Consider the following 17,610-nt stretch of genomic DNA (forward strand, 5'->3'; position numbering starts at 1 on the left):
TTTAAGCTACAATATGCTTGAATGTTTGGTGTATTACCCCCCTCCTTTTACCTTCATTGCTGCCCGTCACTGGAACGTCACCCCTGAGAACTTCTCCAAAATGAAATTCAGCCTCCGGACCAAAAATGGCTCTGCTCCCCTGAGCCAGATAATGCCCTCTTGATGGGGGAAGGCTCAGTGGACGCTGTCCATGTGCAAGCACCGGGTGTAAGGCACTGGGCTTCCCCGAGAAAGCTAACAGGGAAGCAGGGCCTTTGGGAGGGTATGTTGATCTATTATGCTCAGTACTGCTGCCTACCCTCCCTCTCTCTCCCCCCACCCCCCCCACACATTCACATTCACAGAAGAACTGGAGCTGTGGTGTCTGAATCTATTTATTCTGAATCTTTATTTAAGAGCACAAGCGGCCTCTGCCCCAGTAGCAAAGCCCCAGGTGGTACAGAGGGACAGGACGCTTCCAGGAAGCTGGCGATACGGTCCGCTCTTCTCACGAGCTGGGTTCAGCCACCTATGAGACAAATGGCACACAAGATGACCATATGCTGCACACAGACTCAGACCACCGGTCCATCTGACCCAGCCTTCCCCAACATGGCGGTTCTCTCCAGAGATTTTGGACTACAACTCCCATCACTCTTAATTATTGGCCCAAATGGTTGGGAATGCTGGGGGTTGTAGTCCCAAGACATCTGGAGGGTGCCAGGCTGGGGAAGCCTCTTTTAGCTTAACATTGTCTACTCTGACTGCCTGAAGCCTCTTTCTGCAGGGTCCCTCTCAGCCCAGCACATGGAGACTCTTTTGACCGGATCTGGGACCTTCTGCTTGGGCTCTCCCTAAGAAGATGCCATATTCCAAGTCCAACTGTGACTCCAGCATTTTCTACTCCTCTGGATGGAAGGGGCAGCTCTGTATGGTGCCAGGGAGACAGACTCTTTCCCAGCTCAGTCATCTGACATCATCTGAGATGCCAAGGAAGGATTAAATTAAGACCTTTGGGAGGCATGGTATGCGCTGAACCACAAAGCTATGGCTACTCCCAGGCAGAAGGGAGCAAGGCTGTGGCCTGTGTGTCTTAGCCTTTCTCAAAAAGCGCCAACGTGGAGCACATTCTGGCTTTTAGCTGCACCAGGAATGCCCTTACAACACGAACATACATCCCACGAAGTTGGATCCACCCCTGCTCTTGCCTGTCCCCCTGTGAATATGGGTTTTTATTCGTTGCTATGTCCATCCATCACCTTCTCCTCTACCCCATCACAACGAATTGCAAAAGTGCTCCAGGTATGGGGTTGGGGAAGATGTGTTGGTGACGTCACGGCCATAAGCCAATAGCACCCACTGCAGACGCCTTCCCTCCCATTCAAAGTGACCATCTTGGAAATTTGTAGCACTCAACCCAGGACAGCAAAAGGTACATGTCAGTGAATGCAGTCAGGGAGGTGTTCCCAAACCAGCCCCACTGCTCTGAAAACATTGTCTCCCTTTGCCCTACGTTGAATCAATGCTTTAAAAGAACTCACCTCCTCTGATTCCATGCAGACCTCTGTGAAAACAAAATGGGGGGGTGACAATTATTTCCTCTGTCAAATTATTGGCAATTTGATCATGTGATGCAACACGAGGGTGGGACAAGTGTGTATTTTTTCACTTCTAACCCGTGAGGTTCCACCAGAGCTGAAGCCTTCCCCAGAAGGCAGAAGTTATGTGCTCCATCTGGGAAAGCACGCGCACACGCACACAACCAATCCCAGTTGTGTCTGCACTGAAGGAGAGGCATTCTGCTCATGCCCAGGGGCATGCTTCTCTATTACTGCTTCAGCTTATAACCAGCTGCCCCAATGGGAAGCCCCCAAGCAGGACATGAGTGCAATAGCACCTGTCCCCCCACCCCCCGCCACCATGTTCCTTCATCACGTGGTGAGTTGGGAGCCCATCTCTTGTCCGTGGCCCAATTACCACAATAATGTTTACTTATATTTCTGCTGTATCGCTGCTAAGAGAGATGCTAGCTCAGCTTTCCACCAGGATCTTACCTTGCAGCTAGGCCCTGCCTGCTTTCTGCCTAATTCAGATCCGTTCTACACGCCTCAGAGGAGTATGTGGGACCAGAGAATGTGCATGGGTAGCCTGAGGGCATTTCTACCCCAGCCTAAAATCCTGCATTTAAAACGGGGCTTTCTGCTTCCGTTTTAAATGCAAGATCACCACGGACTCCCTTTACACGCGCTTCCTCCCCCCCTCCTTTTCCCCGTATCTGAGTCTTCCATTATCTTTCATTGATCTCCTCTTCTTGCCGCTTTAAGTCTTTTCACGGAGGGAACTGAAGTGGAACACAACGGGGTAATTTGATAGCTCATTATCTGCGATCTATTTAAAAATGGAACAAAGGGCATTTCGTGCAGGAGATGGCTGGGATGATCATGGCATCATGTATAGAGCCCGCAAACACCCGTGAAGGAGCCATCTCAATCGCAGGATAAAAGCTCCGTGTGATGAAGCCCTGAGAATTCTACGAGGCTGGGGAGATGGAGGGTCTGCCAAGGACTCATCCTCTGAGCTGGGGGATGATGGGAGGGAGGGCACTGAATAGGGCACTGACTGTCCTACCGAAGGAAGCAGCCTGCACCTTGTCTTCGTTGGAGTCCTCTGCTGACAGCTGGGGGTCACACGACAGGCACAAACTATTCTCTCTCTCTCCCTCTCTTCTCCAAACGCTTTACCATACAATCCTTCTGAATTTTATAACAATTAAACAAGCACTTTCATAGCGAGAAGGTTCTGTTGCCAACTGTGGGGTGGGGGTTGTTTAATTTGTTCCATAAATCCTATTGAAAACTGGCTGAGCCACAATCATATTACATTTTCTAGTGCATGTGAGTTCAACTGGGATCAGTCAAGCTACTGGCTGAGAAATCTGGAGGACATAGAGTGTGTCTGCCTGCCTGTGTCATAATCTTTTCTGCCTGGCACTTGGATCATCTCTACTCCTGGCCCACTTGTCGTCCCACATCATTTCTCCAACCTCCGGGGACATTGGGATCCTCCCTCTGGGCTCAACCAATACTGTCCCTATTTTTGTCTGTGAAACATTGGAGGGTGTTGAACTATTGAGGTATTGGTGAACTCTGTGTGTGTGTGTGTGTGTGTGTGCATGTGAAAGAGAAAGAGAGAGAACACGAATGACATGCATGTGTGTGCACGGCATGTGTGTGTGTGTGAGAGAGAGAGAGAGAGAGAGAGAGAGAATTACATATGTCAGCCTTCCCCAGCCTGGTGCCCTTGAGATTTTTGGACTACAACTCCCAGCATTCCTGACCACTGGACAAGCTGGATGAGGCTCATGGGAGTTGAAGTCCAAAACATCTAGACGGACCAGGTTGGGAAAGGCTGACATTTCTGAAGAGTTTGAATTCGAGTGCAGTGGAGCATGCGTGATGGAAGAAGTGCAAGCAGACACAGATGATCCGCACACCCCAAAACCCCAAGCCCACGGAGTTATGCCACACTCCACGCCTCAGCCATCTTGTTGAATAAAGACACTGCAACCCAGAACTCAGCTTCCCCTGAAGCTTTTAAAACCTCTGCACACTTTGGCCTATCTATATATTTCAGTTTGGTTTCCTCTGCTCCAACCTGGATGAGCAAAAGGTCTTACCTTCTTTGGGCAGCATCCTGATCTGTTCTTCACTCATGCCCAGGTCCTTAGCTTTGTTTATAAATTTCTGCTTTATCTCTGGGATCACCTCACGTTCCCTGCCTGTGCAAACAAGCAACAGAGGCAGATCTGAGTCCTACATGCTTTTCATACCTCCCACGGCTACAGGGCAGGAGTCTGTACAATAAAAAGAGGGATGCTTCATAATATGGGGAGAACCACGATGCACCCCAACCTTCAGCCACGTCTTCGGACCTGGGGCGTGTTTCCACAATATCAGCTTTACTTACGTTTCCCCAGTCGCATCTTCTCCTTCTCCTGTTTCCACAGCCCTTAAAGACTCGGCTGATCCTCGCTGTCGCCTGGGGCTCTGTGCTGTTTCCACTGAGCTCTAATCGCATTATTTTCTTGATGGCTGGGTGGCGGCTGGGCTGGGTCTGATGACGTCCCCCTCCCTCACCCCCTTGTGCTCCGCTCCAGTTAGTGGCTGCCTCTCCCCTCCCCCCACAGTTGTTGCTCTTCCCCCTTATTCTGGCTTCCCAACAACCCTGCAAGGTGGGCTAGGAGAAGAGATAGTGGCTGGCTTTCTCTCCCCCCTCCCAGCACTGTTGTTGTTCTCCCCCCCGCCTTAATCTGGCTTCCCAACAACCCTGCAAGATGGGCTAGAAGAAGAAGTAGTGGCTGGCTGGCTTCCTGATCGAAGGTACTTTTAATACCCATTGAAATCCTAACTGTCAAGCCTTTCTCCTGCGTGGCTGACAAGGGAGACCCCAAATAAATGCACTGAAGGGGAGGCACTCCTATGCACGGCTACTCAGAAGCAAGCCCCACAGATTTCAATGGCACTTACTCCCAGGAAAGGAAAGCCGCACAGCCAGTGAGTTTACTCAGAAGGAACACCCCCTAGCACACGCCCACACAAAGTGGGACAAAGCGCTAAAGGGGAAATACCCAGGGAGGAAATGGCGAATGAGGCCAGTGGATTACAGACATGCATCTCTTCGGCTCTGCCTCCCTCGCCCCCTTCTGCTCCACTCCAGCCCCTTTTCCCCCTTTAAAGTGAGTTTTAAAGCACACTTTCACTTTAACGAAGGAGCAAAAAAGCTGTGTGCAGCATCTCCTCCCCTTTTAAACCCTGTCTTCCCCTAAAGCGGGAAGCGACTTAATGACCCTCAATGACTCTCCGTGAAGCCACGGAGAGCTCTCCTGGTTTCTCTGCCACCACCTTGGCTGGGAACTTCATGGGGATGCCCAGGGCGGGCGGATGCTGCACTGGTATGCCGGGGGGGGGGGGCTTATGAGTGCATCTCTTCACCTCTGCCTGACTGCCCCCTCCGGTGTCATCTCCCCCTCTCCTTCACAAGCAGCTGCTCCCGGTGAGGACAGGGGCAGGTGAGCGACACGCCCACACGGGCTGGGCTACCTACCCCAGGGGCAGGACTAGGATACCGAACCCAGCGTGGTTGTGGAAACAGCTCAATAATGGAGCCAAAGTAAGCAGGAAAAGTCAGACTATAACCAGTCTCAGAAGAAGTGGTTTTTCCACGATAAAATGCAGGGCTGGGGCTGAATGGCCACAACGTCGTGGAAACACAGAGGCCTTGCTGCGCAGCCCACTTGGAGTAAATCAGTGGTGGAAACACAGCCCTGGAATGCCATGGGAGACAGATACTGGGGGCATGGTCCCCAAGGGAAGCACAATACATCAGTGTGCAAATTTGGACCAAACTGGCTTGTTGAGAACAGGGATTGAGTAGACCTGTGAAGTGTTTGGAATACCCTGTCGGCATGCAGTAACGCTACCCAGGCAGAATGCTAGTGGTCTGGTCAGAATTTTAGTTTCTTTTGAGAACTGGGAAAATGCAAAGCAAGAAGCAACATTTCAGCCGAGCCATTTCCACCGTCATTTCCATTTGTAGCATAGCCACATGTCTGTGCTTAGGAGGCTGTGAGTACTGAAAGCACATGGAGACTGTCATGGGGCTGCACCCCTTAAGAAGGGGTCACAGAAGCAGCTGACACCATTCCTCAGGGGTGGAACTGTACACACAAGATGAAAATGTCGCAGGCTGGTCCAACAGTTAGAATGTTAGTACATTGACAGTCAAATGATATGTAAACGTGGCAAATAAATGTTGTTTCTCCCCCCCCCCAGATGAAGCTGGAAGGGCACATACCATAAAGCATCACCATCTTGGAGGACTTGTTCCTGCCCTCCTTTTCCACTGTGTAGGTGACAATGCCATAGGTATCATAGTCTGTCTCCACCTCGTCCACAGTTTTCATACCCCTTCCTGCAGGACAGAATCGTCCAAAATTAACGGTGGATCAGATCTCTTATTTGCTGTGGTAGAGCAAACTAGTGCCAAAACAAGCTTTAGAACAAATAGCATAATGTTATTCAGTATTACTGTTTCATATGAAAAATGTTGGAATGCCTTTCTTTTTAAATATTTTGCCAGCATCTGCTGATTAGGAAGCTAAATTGGCTAGATAGCATCACCGATGGGCGATGCAATGAATATGGACTTGAGCACGCTCCGGGAGAGAGCGCAGGACAGGAAGGCCTGGCGTGCTATGGTCCATGGGGTCACAAAGAGTCGGACATGACTGAACGACTGAACAACAATACATACACATACATGCATAAAAGGGAAAATACACGGTGGTTAAGCACATTAAAAACACATTCCGTCTGTTCCTAAAATGGCACGTTCTGTGACTGGACTTCTCTATACAACAGCATTCCCCAAATATGTTGGCTGGCAATACCCTTAGAGTCATCTCTGAAATGCCTTGAAATCATGCCTTAAGGATCCAACTGGAAGCTTTGCCTCACGGCACTGAATGACTCCTGATGGAGAGGAGAGGATCCATGACCCATTGCACTGAATTGGTTGGTGTGAATTTTGCCTGTCATACTGGAGTGGTTTAGAATTGCTAGGAAACCTAGAAATGATTTCTGAGAAACCAGATGGGCAGGCGAGAATTAGGAGAAAGAACCTAGATTCTCAGTTCAAATTAAAAGGTTAGAGTTGCTTCAGTTGATTACTTTCTCATGTACTGATTGCTTTGACAGTGACATAATAACACCGTTTTTATAGCATTTATATTGTTTGGATGTTTTATTGATTGCCTCCCTAGGCCTTTCCCTAATTATTCTCCATCGTTAAGAATAAGGCAAATATATCATATTACTTAACATTACTTTCGGTCATTGTGCATCAATAAACGGATTGCTTTATCTCAATTAAGATCTTGAGTCTGTGGCCTTTTAGACTGGCCGTGTTTTCCCCTCTGAGCCACTGGGTTGCAAAAGTGCACATTCACACTGAGATTCGACCCTCAGATTAAGACCCCTTTCTGGAAAAACCTTTGGAAGGGGACTCGAGCCAGGAAGAGGCACGTCGAACCAGCAACTCACTGGGGCCTTTTCGGATGGACGGCCTGGCTCTCTTGGTCTGTAAACCTGAGGATTTTGGAGCTCTGTGTGGAACAATGTCATTTTCCACAGAATTTGAGATTGACCAGCCGTTATGTCTAAGATGCGTTCTCTGTGGAATTCTTTATCATATGCAGAACACAGGGATCTGTTCCTTCGAGGCGAGGCATGAGGCGCCTGGAAGCGCCTCTCTTCCCATGCAGGCAAGGCCCTCCCTGAAATGGCGTTCAGTCTAAGGCAGCCTTCTCCACCCTGGCGCCGTCCAGTTGTGCTGGACTACAGCTCCCATCACTCCCAGCCATCCCGGCCTGTCCAGGGCTTCAGGCAGAGGGACAGAGAAGCCTTCCACCTGCTCCATGATCCCTTTTACCCTGAGATGCCAGGGACTGAATCTGGGTCCTTCTGCATGCAAAGCAGTTGCCCTGCCCTGGACGCAGGGCCCCGCCCAACCCCCCCATGGGCCCATTCATCTGGCCAGCAGGATCAAGCGGATAAAGGGACAGCACTGTGTCCATACAGACCGCATTTATGGACAAGTTTGCCATCTTCTCTCTTCTTAAAGACCATTTCCATTTTCTTGCACCCGTTCTCCCTGCAAAATGAGACAAGGAGGAAAGTCATCAGGCCACAAGGAGACCAGCTTTGGGTCATCTCGCATCCCAGAGAAAATGGGGCCCTGGCAGGCAGTGCTTCACATCCACAAATGAGATGCACCATTGTTATAGAAATTTCAGTTGTAGTATGTCTGTTATCCCATGATTTTATAAGCTAGGCTATGTCTGTTTTACCTCAGTGTGAGACTGCCATGCTAAACAAAGACACAGCGCCTTATCAGAGACTCAAGAATGCCAAGAATGTGTTTACTAGAGTACAAGGCTACCTCTCTGCGCATGCCTAGATATGTCAAAGGTGCTGCCTGTCTTCTGTTTCCCTCTCAGCTAGACAAAGAGATTAGTACAGCGCAAGCGTAAGACAGCCCCAAAGGTCTTGCCTATATAAACTTTTGAATCACATCACTTGATTGTAACCTTTGATGGAGCGTTAGCCCCAAGGGTTGCCTTATTCTGCAGAATAAAATCGTGTTGGACCAGATCTCTGCCTCCTCTCGTTCTTGGTAAATGAATTGGAAAGTCTACCAGGGAAAAGAACACAATTTTTGTAACAAATTTGGCGACCGCGGCAGGACAGCCCTGTGTGACCTGGGAGCTAGGCAAACGCTGGATCAACCCAAGCGGAGGGCGCCCTGGACCTTGTTTGGTTCACCGTGAGGTTTGAGGCAGCTGTTGCCTGGCAACCCAGCTAGCAAAGGACTCCTGAAGAGACGAGGCGAGTGGCGGTCTTTGGAGGACAGGACGAAACGCTGTCCGACTCTGGGGTCGTTTGGAGGCTGAGCTACGAGGTAAGTTGGATCGCACTGTCTGGGCCGTCTGGGGAGTGCAAATCTCCCATTCTTGTCTAACTGAGCCTTGCTTAAGCAGCAGTTGGGAAAGAAAAAATAAAAAAAATTGGCCGACAGGATAGGATCAAAACTTTCGTAGGAGAAAATAGCCAAGACCCACTGGGATGCATGCTTAAGAATTTTAAGTTGTTTAATGACAAAAGATGAGCTCATAAAGTTTTGTAATGGGGAATGGGTGACATTTAGTGTTGGCTGGCCAACTGGGGGAAGCTGAAAAAATGTTGGGTCCAAGGTATATAATAAAGTGATTGTTGATAACCATGGGGATCAGCTGCCTTATATTGATGCTTGGCAAATGTGGATATTGAAAAATCCTGACTGAATAAGAAAACATAAAGGTCAATATTGTAAAGTCATGATGGTATGCTCCGAGATGAAGCCCAAAGCCCCTGTTCTCCCTGACTCAAGCCCCATGGAAAGAGCTTGGAGATTAAGAGATCCTGCCCAAGGCTCCCTGGGTTTCCCTTGCCCTAATCGGCCTGTTAGGTTGGGAGGAGAGGTTGCTGGGGGGAGGAGGGAGAGAAGCCCCCCCCACGGAGAACCCATCTGTTACATCCCCACGTCTCGCTCGGTCTAGCTCCTTCTAAGTTGAAACATCTTCCAGTGTATTCAAGTTTGTTAGAGGAAGCAAGAACAGCTACAACAACAACAAAAAAGTTGTAAACTCTGAAGAAAGAGATTTGTTCGAAGTCTTAAAGACTGTGGCAAAATTAAAGGAACAAAGACAGAGCAATGTCTGGGTCTGTGTAAGCTTATCTCTGCCAGTCTATTGAGAGCAGAGCTAAGGGGGGGTTGCCCGGCCCCACCAGAAGATGTCTGTAAGGACCTAATAGAAACAGTAAGATTTGCAAAAGAATTGCCCAAGTTAAAGCATCACAGCTGGAAAGCTGAGCAGACCTTGCTCTTATCTGTCGAAGAATCTAAAAGAGGTGTAAGGTTACACCTTCCACTCTTAAATTAAAGAAAAGACAGACAGCCTTTGCTAACATCCCATTTTTATTGCCCAAAGCTTTTTGTTTGGATCCATTATTGTTTGGATTTTTGAGAGGCACTCTGCACATGGATTAGAACTTTAGACTGTTAGAGATTTGCCATAAACAGTACTGTGAGGCTTGTCATAGCCATAAACTCCGGTTGTTGTAAATTGTGTGTTTGTTTGTGATCAGCTCAGTGCACAGTTTGATTTGTAACTTCAACATTCAGATAAAAAGCTGTATTTCCAAGGCTTTGAAAGATTCACAGACTACAAAGGAAGCAGCCTTCAAAAAGTTCAAAGAGAAACTACGAAAGTTAGTTTCCGTTTAGAAAAAAAAGGGGGCCAATAAATTGTATTGAAAAGTGAGAGAGGAAAATTCCCCCTCCCCTTCTCCTGTGGCATCTCTAAGCCCAGCTGTGCTTCTAAAGCCTGAGAAAGTTCCTGCCCCACGTGTTCCAGCTCTTTCTCAAAATCTGAACTGTCTGGACACTCTAAATGCTCAGAGGCAAGCTTGTCACTCTGTCAAAATTCATAAAGTGTGGAGTTGCCGATGCAAAAATGGTGGCTTAAAACTTTTTGCATATATAAAAATGCCTTTCCCTTGATCTTAATGGGCCCTGGCTGTGTAGCCAGAAGAACAGTATGATTGCCAGATCTGCTCCACCATGCCCTGCAATGAAAAAAAAATGTTTTTCAGTCACGCTGTTAGATTTCAATGGTGTAAAGCAGAAAAGGCAAGGAAAAAAAAAAAGAAAGTTGCAGAAGACTGATGGGGCAGCAGCAATGTCTCTGCCCCAGTTGATGGAGATTGCTTATAAGGTGTTTGTGAATCGTGAGAAAGTAGAGAAGAAGGAAGCAGATAAGAAGGGAAGACAGAACGCAGCTTTGATTGCAATGGCAATCACAGGGCAAGTCCCTGATTGGGCAGATAAAGTTTTAAAGAAAGATTTTGGGAATCAGAGAAAGCTGCATTTGGGAAGAAATGAATGCGCTTACTATAAAGAGAAGGGACATTGGCGAAAAGACTGCCCAAAGCGAAAGAGGAAGAAGAGGGGGGCGATGGTGGCCATAAAAGGGAAAGAGGACCAGCCGTGGGTGTCCTTGCTTCAATATTCAAATGACCTTCTTCTGGCCACCAAGACAGAGGACTCATGTGCTAAAGCTACTATCTCCCTCTTGCAAGAATTAAACTTGAAAAGCTATAAAGTGTCAAGAGAAAAGGCTCAGATTTGCCAGACCCATGTCACCTTCTTGGGCTACCTGATTCGAAAGGGAACCAGAGACCTGAGCACTGCTCGGTTGGACGTCATACAGAAGACACAGAGGCCTACAGACCCTCGAGAGTTGCGAGCCTTCCTTGGGCTCACCGGGTTTTTTTTTACAATGTGGATACCTGATTATGGAGGGAAAGCGAAACCCCTGTATGAAGCTTTGACAAAAAAAAAATATCATCCACTGAAAATGGACAAATAAAATAGAAAAGGCTTTTCTTAAGCTGAAGCAAGCCTTGGTGTCGCCACCTGCTCTGGCCTTACCAGATCCCGACAAACCGTACCGGCTCTATGTACATGAAAATAAAGGAGTGGCATCAGGGGTTTTGACCCAAAGGACAGGTCCTTCCTGGAGACCTGTAAGATACTACTCGAAGACTCTGGATCCAACCGCAAAGAGATGGCCTGCTTGCTTAAGGGCCGTGGCAGCAACTGTGCTTTTATCGGTCACGCCAGTCACGCTATGAGATCTCCCTGCTTTCAAGCCCAGGCCTCATCCTGCCACCTTGCTCCCTAAGCCAGATCTAAATTGTCATGACTGTTTAAAAATTTTAAGTCAGGTGACTCTGATCAGGCCTGACCTCACTGATTCCTTGTTACCAAAGCCAAACCTTAAGGTGTTTGTAGATACACAAGATGTGCAGTAGTTACTCTCGAAAAAGCGCATGAAAAGAGTGCCAATCCCGAAAAAATAAGAGGCAATGCTTTGGCAGATAAAGCTGCAAAAGAAGCCGCACAAATGAAAAGTGAGGAGGTGCATTATGAAAGAGACCTAATCCCATATTTGAGTACAGATTTGGTTCCAATCTACTCTCCAGCTGAGCATGAGAGAGCTCTTGAATACAAGGCAAAGCAAACTAAAGATGGATGGTAGATAGTCCCAAGAGGCAAAGTGTTCATATCCAGGCCTCTTCTGAGCTTTATAGTGAGAGACTTGCACCAAGCTACACATCTAAGAAAAACTGCAATAGAAGATCTACTCGTGAGACACAGTGTAGCCCCTAAATTAAAATGGCCACAGGCCTTGCCAATCGCCTTAACTCGAATACAGTGCACCCCCAGGGGAAGTATTAAATTGACACCGTTTAAAATGTTATATGGGCGCCCACCTCAGATGTTACCTATGGCTGATAGCTTAAATATAAACTTAAAAGTAAGGGCTTTAAAGATCCATGAATATGTTACTGCCTTGCAGTCTGTTTTGTCTTGTCTTCACAGGTTCCTAGCACCATACGAATCCTTGCCTTTAGATGCTCCAGTGCATAATTTCAGTCCTGGTAATTAGGTGCTGATCCAGTCCTGGAAAGATGAACCACTTACTGAAAAATGAAAGGGTCCATTCCAGGTTCTACTCACCACTCACACGGCTATAAAAGTCGCTAGAAGAAAGAAGTGGATCCATCACACCCACATAAAAGCATCACCTGCACCAGAGAGGGTCACACTGGAAGCTGACCCACCTGAAGGCCACCGTTAAAGTAGCAAACCACTAGAAAAATAGGGCAACTTATAAAACAAATGAGTAAAAACTGTGATGACACTGTAATAATTGGAAAACAACTGTCAGATTCAGAACCAAACAAGGTAGGGGGTGAACTAGTTACAGGATTGCTTACCCTGGGTTTATACCCAGAAATTATTGCAGAAAAAGTATCCTAGGCCTCACTTGCCATTTAGAAGAGACCATCAGTGCCACAGCCATAATGGTAAGGGCCATGCTATCTGAAATTGAAGATCTCAGCCAGCTAGTGGCCCAGTATCAGTTTGTTTTAGATTATCTCTTAGCACGCCAAGGTGGCTTCTGCACCCTAGTGAAGCAAGGGTGTAGAGTAAAGTTCCATGATTTAAACAAAACCATAGAAAATGAAATTGCCAAACTACAAGATATGATTGGACAGAATTATTCAGGAGCAAGTGATCCTTGGTTATAGTTGACTTCCTGGCTCCCTGATTTTGCATGGTTAAAACAACTTGTAATCAATGCAGTCTTGTTTGTTATGATACTATTGATGCTGGTTTGTGCCTTTAAGTGTGTAGTCCACTGCTGGACCAAAGAGAGGTATGAGATTTAAGAAAAGCCTTTTGAGGGGGGACTGTTATAGAAATTTCAGTTGTAGTATGTCTGTTATCCCATGATTTTATAAGCTAGGCTATGTCTGTTTTACCTCAGTGTGAGACTGCCATGCTAAACAAAGACACAGCGCCTTATCAGAGACTCAAGAATGCCAAGAATGTGTTTACTAGAGTACAAGGCTACCTCTCTGCGCATGCCTAGATATGTCAAAGGTGCTGCCTGTCTTCTGTTTCCCTCTCAGCTAGACAAAGAGATTAGTACAGCGCAAGCGTAAGACAGCCCCAAAGGTCTTGCCTATATAAACTTTTGAATCACATCACTTGATTGTAACCTTTGATGGAGCGTTAGCCCCAAGGGTTGCCTTATTCTGCAGAATAAAATCGTGTTGGACCAGATCTCTGCCTCCTCTCGTTCTTGGTAAATGAATTGGAAAGTCTACCAGGGAAAAGAACACAATTTTTGTAACACCATGAGGAACCTAATATTAGCAGAAATCAAGTGCAGTTGGTCCATTGGGGGGGGACCCCGCTGCCACCTCAGACTCCCAGCTGCCAGAAATGAAAAGAAACCTTCCCTTGCTTGTTTGCCATTTGCTCCGCACATGGTTCCTCCTCTGTCTGCCAGCCCTGATCATTCCCTGCTCCACCTGAAGGCTTGTGATGTCTTTATCTCCTCCCCACCAGGGCAAGCACTGGCACAGCACAGAAAGTGACGGAGGAGGCCTCTGGCCAGTTTGTGGGGTGCTCTGTCCTGCCTGGAGGGCTCTAGTCAGTCCACCCAGCCAACCAGGACTTGCACCAAAGGGATTCCTTGAAGAACTGGAGGGGGGAGGATTGGATGCTCAAAGCCAAATGGTAGGCAGAGCAAACTCCGGAGGAGGAGAAATGGGCAGCCCCAGCTCTCCCACCTTTGAGCAGAGGGGTGGGGGGCTCTATCTCTTCATTCCTAGTGTTGGTTTTTTTAAACTGTTCACCTCTGTCACTTGCAAGTGGCAGTTGAAGGCAGGTTTCTAAATTTCCTTGAGCTATTTGGGGAGATAATTTTCTGTCTGATTGAATTTTCAGTTTCTGATTGAATTTATTTTCATTTTCTCCCTTATTTTGGCTTCTTGAAAAACAAATTGTCGTTTGTCTTCCTTTAAAAAATGGCCTTGGTGATGATGAACCCCAGGTTTATTCTGGTTTTTCTAAAGGCTGTTTTGGTACGGGTGAATTCTATTTTTTTTTCTCTTGTGGAAGGCTTTCTTGGCTGGGGATGAGTTCTGTATTTTTATTTGTTTTAAAAGCTTGTGTTGGCCTCTGTAAATTAAGGATAGATTGATATGGTGTGTGTGGTCTATGTAGATAGATGGATCTGGTGTGTGTGTATGTGTATGGGTGGATACATGGATGCATGGATGCATGGATAGATGGGGTGACTCCTTGGGTCTGCCCCTAGTGACCCTTCCTCATCAGGCCCAGTGGGCACCAGCTACCAGTCCTTCCTCCAGCTCCAATCTATGGGAAGTGCTTTTTATCGCTCCAACAATGTTCACTTCGCACCCTTAAGAATGATAAGGTCTTCCAAGATGGTGGTGTTTTTCTGGGATGCTTCTGCCAAAACAGCGCGCACCCACTGTGTTGTTTTGGCAGGGGAGGAAATCCTGCTAATTCAAATTGATCACAAAAACTGAAGTGTCCATTTTCCTAATTCAAACATTTTGCCACTTCACCAAATATGGTTACTGTAATATCTAAGTGTCTTGGACAAACAGTGGAATGTATGGCACCTGGCAAGTTAGAGCACAGCCTCGAATTTTTACCAACTAGTCTTAACATGTTGATCGTACTTTTTCTTAAATATCTCTCCAATCACGATGGGAAAATCTCTGCTTATATCTCAGAAAGAAATCCAGCGTTTCCTCCAACTTGGGTTCATGTTTTAAAATCTGCTCTGCCTCCCTCAGGAGCAGAGCCAACCCCATCCTGGGCCACTCTCTTGACATTTCAGGAAGGACAATAGTGAAGCAAACGTTCATTTGTCTTTTATTTTTATTTGTGATTTATCCAATGTGTTTTTACTGGATGTGTTTTTAAATGTATGAGGTTTACTGTTTTAAGTATAACTTTGCCATTTTCCCTGGATTTTATTGTTACCTGTCTTGAGTACTAATTTAGAGGAAAGATGGCATATAAACTTAATCAGTAAACAGACAAACATACAGGAGACACAGTCGCAACACAAATCAAGGCACTTACGTTGGGATTTTGGAAATCATTTTGAGTCCTCCATCCTCTGTTTTAGACACAGTGGCGGCAGTAATCGTCATACGCTCCATCTTCTTCGAGAATTTTTTGCAAGTTGTAGCTATGCCAAGCACATGCCAGACCCCAAGAACCTGAAGAGAAAAGGTGGAGTGGAGACCAGGGCCAGCTTTTCCAGAGGGGGCAGGAAGAGCTGGGCCCCCAAGCACAAGTCACCCGCATGGCCTTCCAGCTGGTCCAAGAGTGATCCCTGCCTCTGTCCAAAACTGGACGTTCTGAAGGGTCCTTTGGGGTTCTTCTTCTGTGCAGAAAGACCCAGTGTGTGCGCCCCAAACACCCTTGGTGACCAGGGACAGCTCCTATTTTTTAGTCCCCACCACCACTCAATCCCTGACCCTGTTTGTTTGTCCTTTTGCCTCTGGCAGCAGGCCTTGGGGATCCCTGCTTGAAGTCCTGGTCTGAGAGAACAATGCTTGTGACTTCCATAAGAACACAGGAACATGAGAAGAGCCATGCTGCTGGATCAGACCCAGGGCTTCTCTAGCCCAGCATTCTGTTCCCTCTGTGGCCAACCAGATGCCCCTGGGAAGCCCACAAGCAGGACATGTGCACAATGATACACCCTCTCGCTCACGTTTCAGAGTAGTTGGCATTCAGAGATAGACATGACTAGTGGTCATCTCCTCCGTAAATTTGTCTAACCCCCTTCTGCTTAATGATGTTGGGAGTTGGAGCCCTTCAGAATAAGGGTCAAGATCTTTGGAGACCCACTGACACAGGGGAGGGGTGAATGATGAGCACCCCAAAGAAAATCACCCCCTTCCTGTGTACCCAGCCTGGATTACTTACCTTATCATGGTCGAATTCTCCAGTTTCCTCCGTCATGACGTGAACGACGGCGAGCAGGGCCAGGCCCAACCCAATCAGCCAGACCTTCATCTTGCGCTGTTGTGTCCTGCCTTCTCAGTAAAGGAATATTCTCAGATACTGGAGGAGGCCAGATCTGGGTTCTGTGGGATCTCCTGCTCTTATACAGCTCTGGAGCGCTCACCTCACCTGCTCGCCCCCACCCTATGCTGGCATCACATCCAATACGTCCTCTCTTGCCCAACTGCCACATGGGCAACCACATCGAGATAGCGAGATTATCCTTGGCATGGGCATGGCTGCCCCAAAGGGCCATTTGACAGATGACCTCACACCACACAAAGAGCCATTGCAGGGGGGCATTTGCCTTGGCCCAGGGCCCAATGGGCATTTGGCCTGCAATCAGCCAGGAAAGGTCTCACTCCTCTTATCTAAGGCAGGAGAAGAAGCGTTACATAGATGAAAGAGGAGAGACGCAGGCAAGGTCAATAGGTGAGCTGGAATGCAAAAGGAATCATTGACAGCTGGTTTCACCATCACTTCCTCTCCGTCCCATTGCTCCCTGGTGTCATGGCCCGGAACAAAGAGTCCTCAGACACAGACGTTTTCTTGATCTTCAGCAAGCACTGAAAACAAAACCTCATCAGTGACTGCCTGACATCAACAGGCAGGGAGTTCCATAGAGAGGAGCCACTGCACTGAAGGCTCTGCTCCAGGTGGGCTGCAACCTGGCCATAGGTCCACGTGAAACCACCAGGAGCATGCCCTCTGATTAGGGATGGGCGGATCACTTACCCCGTTCCAGCTGGGGGGTCCGCAGGCAGGGGGAGGCAATCCGTCCCTCCCCCTGGAATCCGTCCAGGCTGGCTCCGCTCCGCATTGATCCTGCGGAGCCGGCTGCCTGCTTCGCATTGCTGGTGATACGGCCAGCAGCCATTGCCATGCCGTATCACTGTGCTAAGTCTCTGGCTGCAAATGGCGTAGTGGGTGCCATTTGCGGCCGTAAAGCTGGTAGACTAGCCTAAATGCAGCTGTAAATGCATTGGGGTCTGTGGCAGAATTCTCCCTAGGGATGTACGAAAGTCACTTACCTTTTTGCGGATTGTGTTCGCGGTGGGGGGGGAGGCGTTCCAGTCCCCCCCCCCAGAATCCTGCCCGGAAATCTCCACTTCGCGGCGGCTCTGTGGAGCAGCCGGCCAGGCCTGCCCGCAGCTGGACTTCCAGCCGCGGACTGGCTGGTGCGGACGCAAATGGCGGCTGCCGTAGCAGCTGCCATTTGCGTCCAGCCAAGCTGCCGTGATAGGCTACATAAGTATTTACGTAGCCTATCACGGCAAGCCAATCCCCCCAAAAAAACAAAACGGTGTACGCAAATGGCAGCGGCTACGGCGGCCACCATTTGTGTTCCCTATTTTTCACCGTTTTAGTCTACGTAAATATTTACATAGGCTATTACGACGAAAAAAAGGGGAACGCAAATAGCGTAGTGGGTGCCATTTGCGTTCCCTTTTTTTTCGCCGTAATAGCCTACGTAAATATTTACGTAGACTAAAACGGCGAAAAATAGGGAACGCAAATGGCAGCTGCCGTAGCCACCGCCATTTGTGTACGCCGTTTTGTTTT

The 17,610-nt window shown here is 47.9% G+C and overlaps 1 protein-coding gene across 1 annotated transcript; it reads right to left on the reverse strand.

The window, feature by feature from the left end:
* Nucleotides 1–355: 355 nt before the first annotated feature.
* LOC146335825 (extracellular fatty acid-binding protein-like) lies at nt 356–16,124 on the reverse strand. The gene is made up of 7 exons (XM_084821215.1): nt 15,970–16,124; nt 15,115–15,254; nt 7,619–7,689; nt 5,833–5,949; nt 3,656–3,757; nt 1,521–1,543; nt 356–508 (listed from the first exon to the last, which is right to left on the reverse strand). The coding sequence occupies exons 1-7, from the start codon at nt 16,057–16,059 to the stop codon at nt 488–490; spliced, it is 564 nt and encodes a 187-aa protein (XP_084677341.1). The 5' UTR covers nt 16,060–16,124; the 3' UTR covers nt 356–487.
* Nucleotides 16,125–17,610: the final 1,486 nt, after the last annotated feature.

This window comes from Heloderma suspectum, chromosome 14, assembly GCF_057233095.1.
Source record: "Heloderma suspectum isolate Gila_16-S chromosome 14, 16-S_ref, whole genome shotgun sequence".
In the NCBI taxonomy this organism is placed as follows: domain Eukaryota; kingdom Metazoa; phylum Chordata; class Lepidosauria; order Squamata; family Helodermatidae; genus Heloderma; species Heloderma suspectum.

Coding starts and splice junctions, on each gene's coding strand:
- LOC146335825 (XM_084821215.1), bottom strand. CDS start 16,059: ATGAAGGTCTGGCTGATTGGGTTGGGCCTGGCCCTGCTCGCCGTCGTT. Junction 7,690..15,114: donor ATGATTTCCAAAATCCCAAC/GTAAGTGCCTTG, acceptor CTCATTTTGCAG/GGAGAACGGGTGCAAGAAAA. Junction 3,758..5,832: donor CAAGATGGTGATGCTTTATG/GTATGTGCCCTT, acceptor TTGTTTGCACAG/GCAGGGAACGTGAGGTGATC.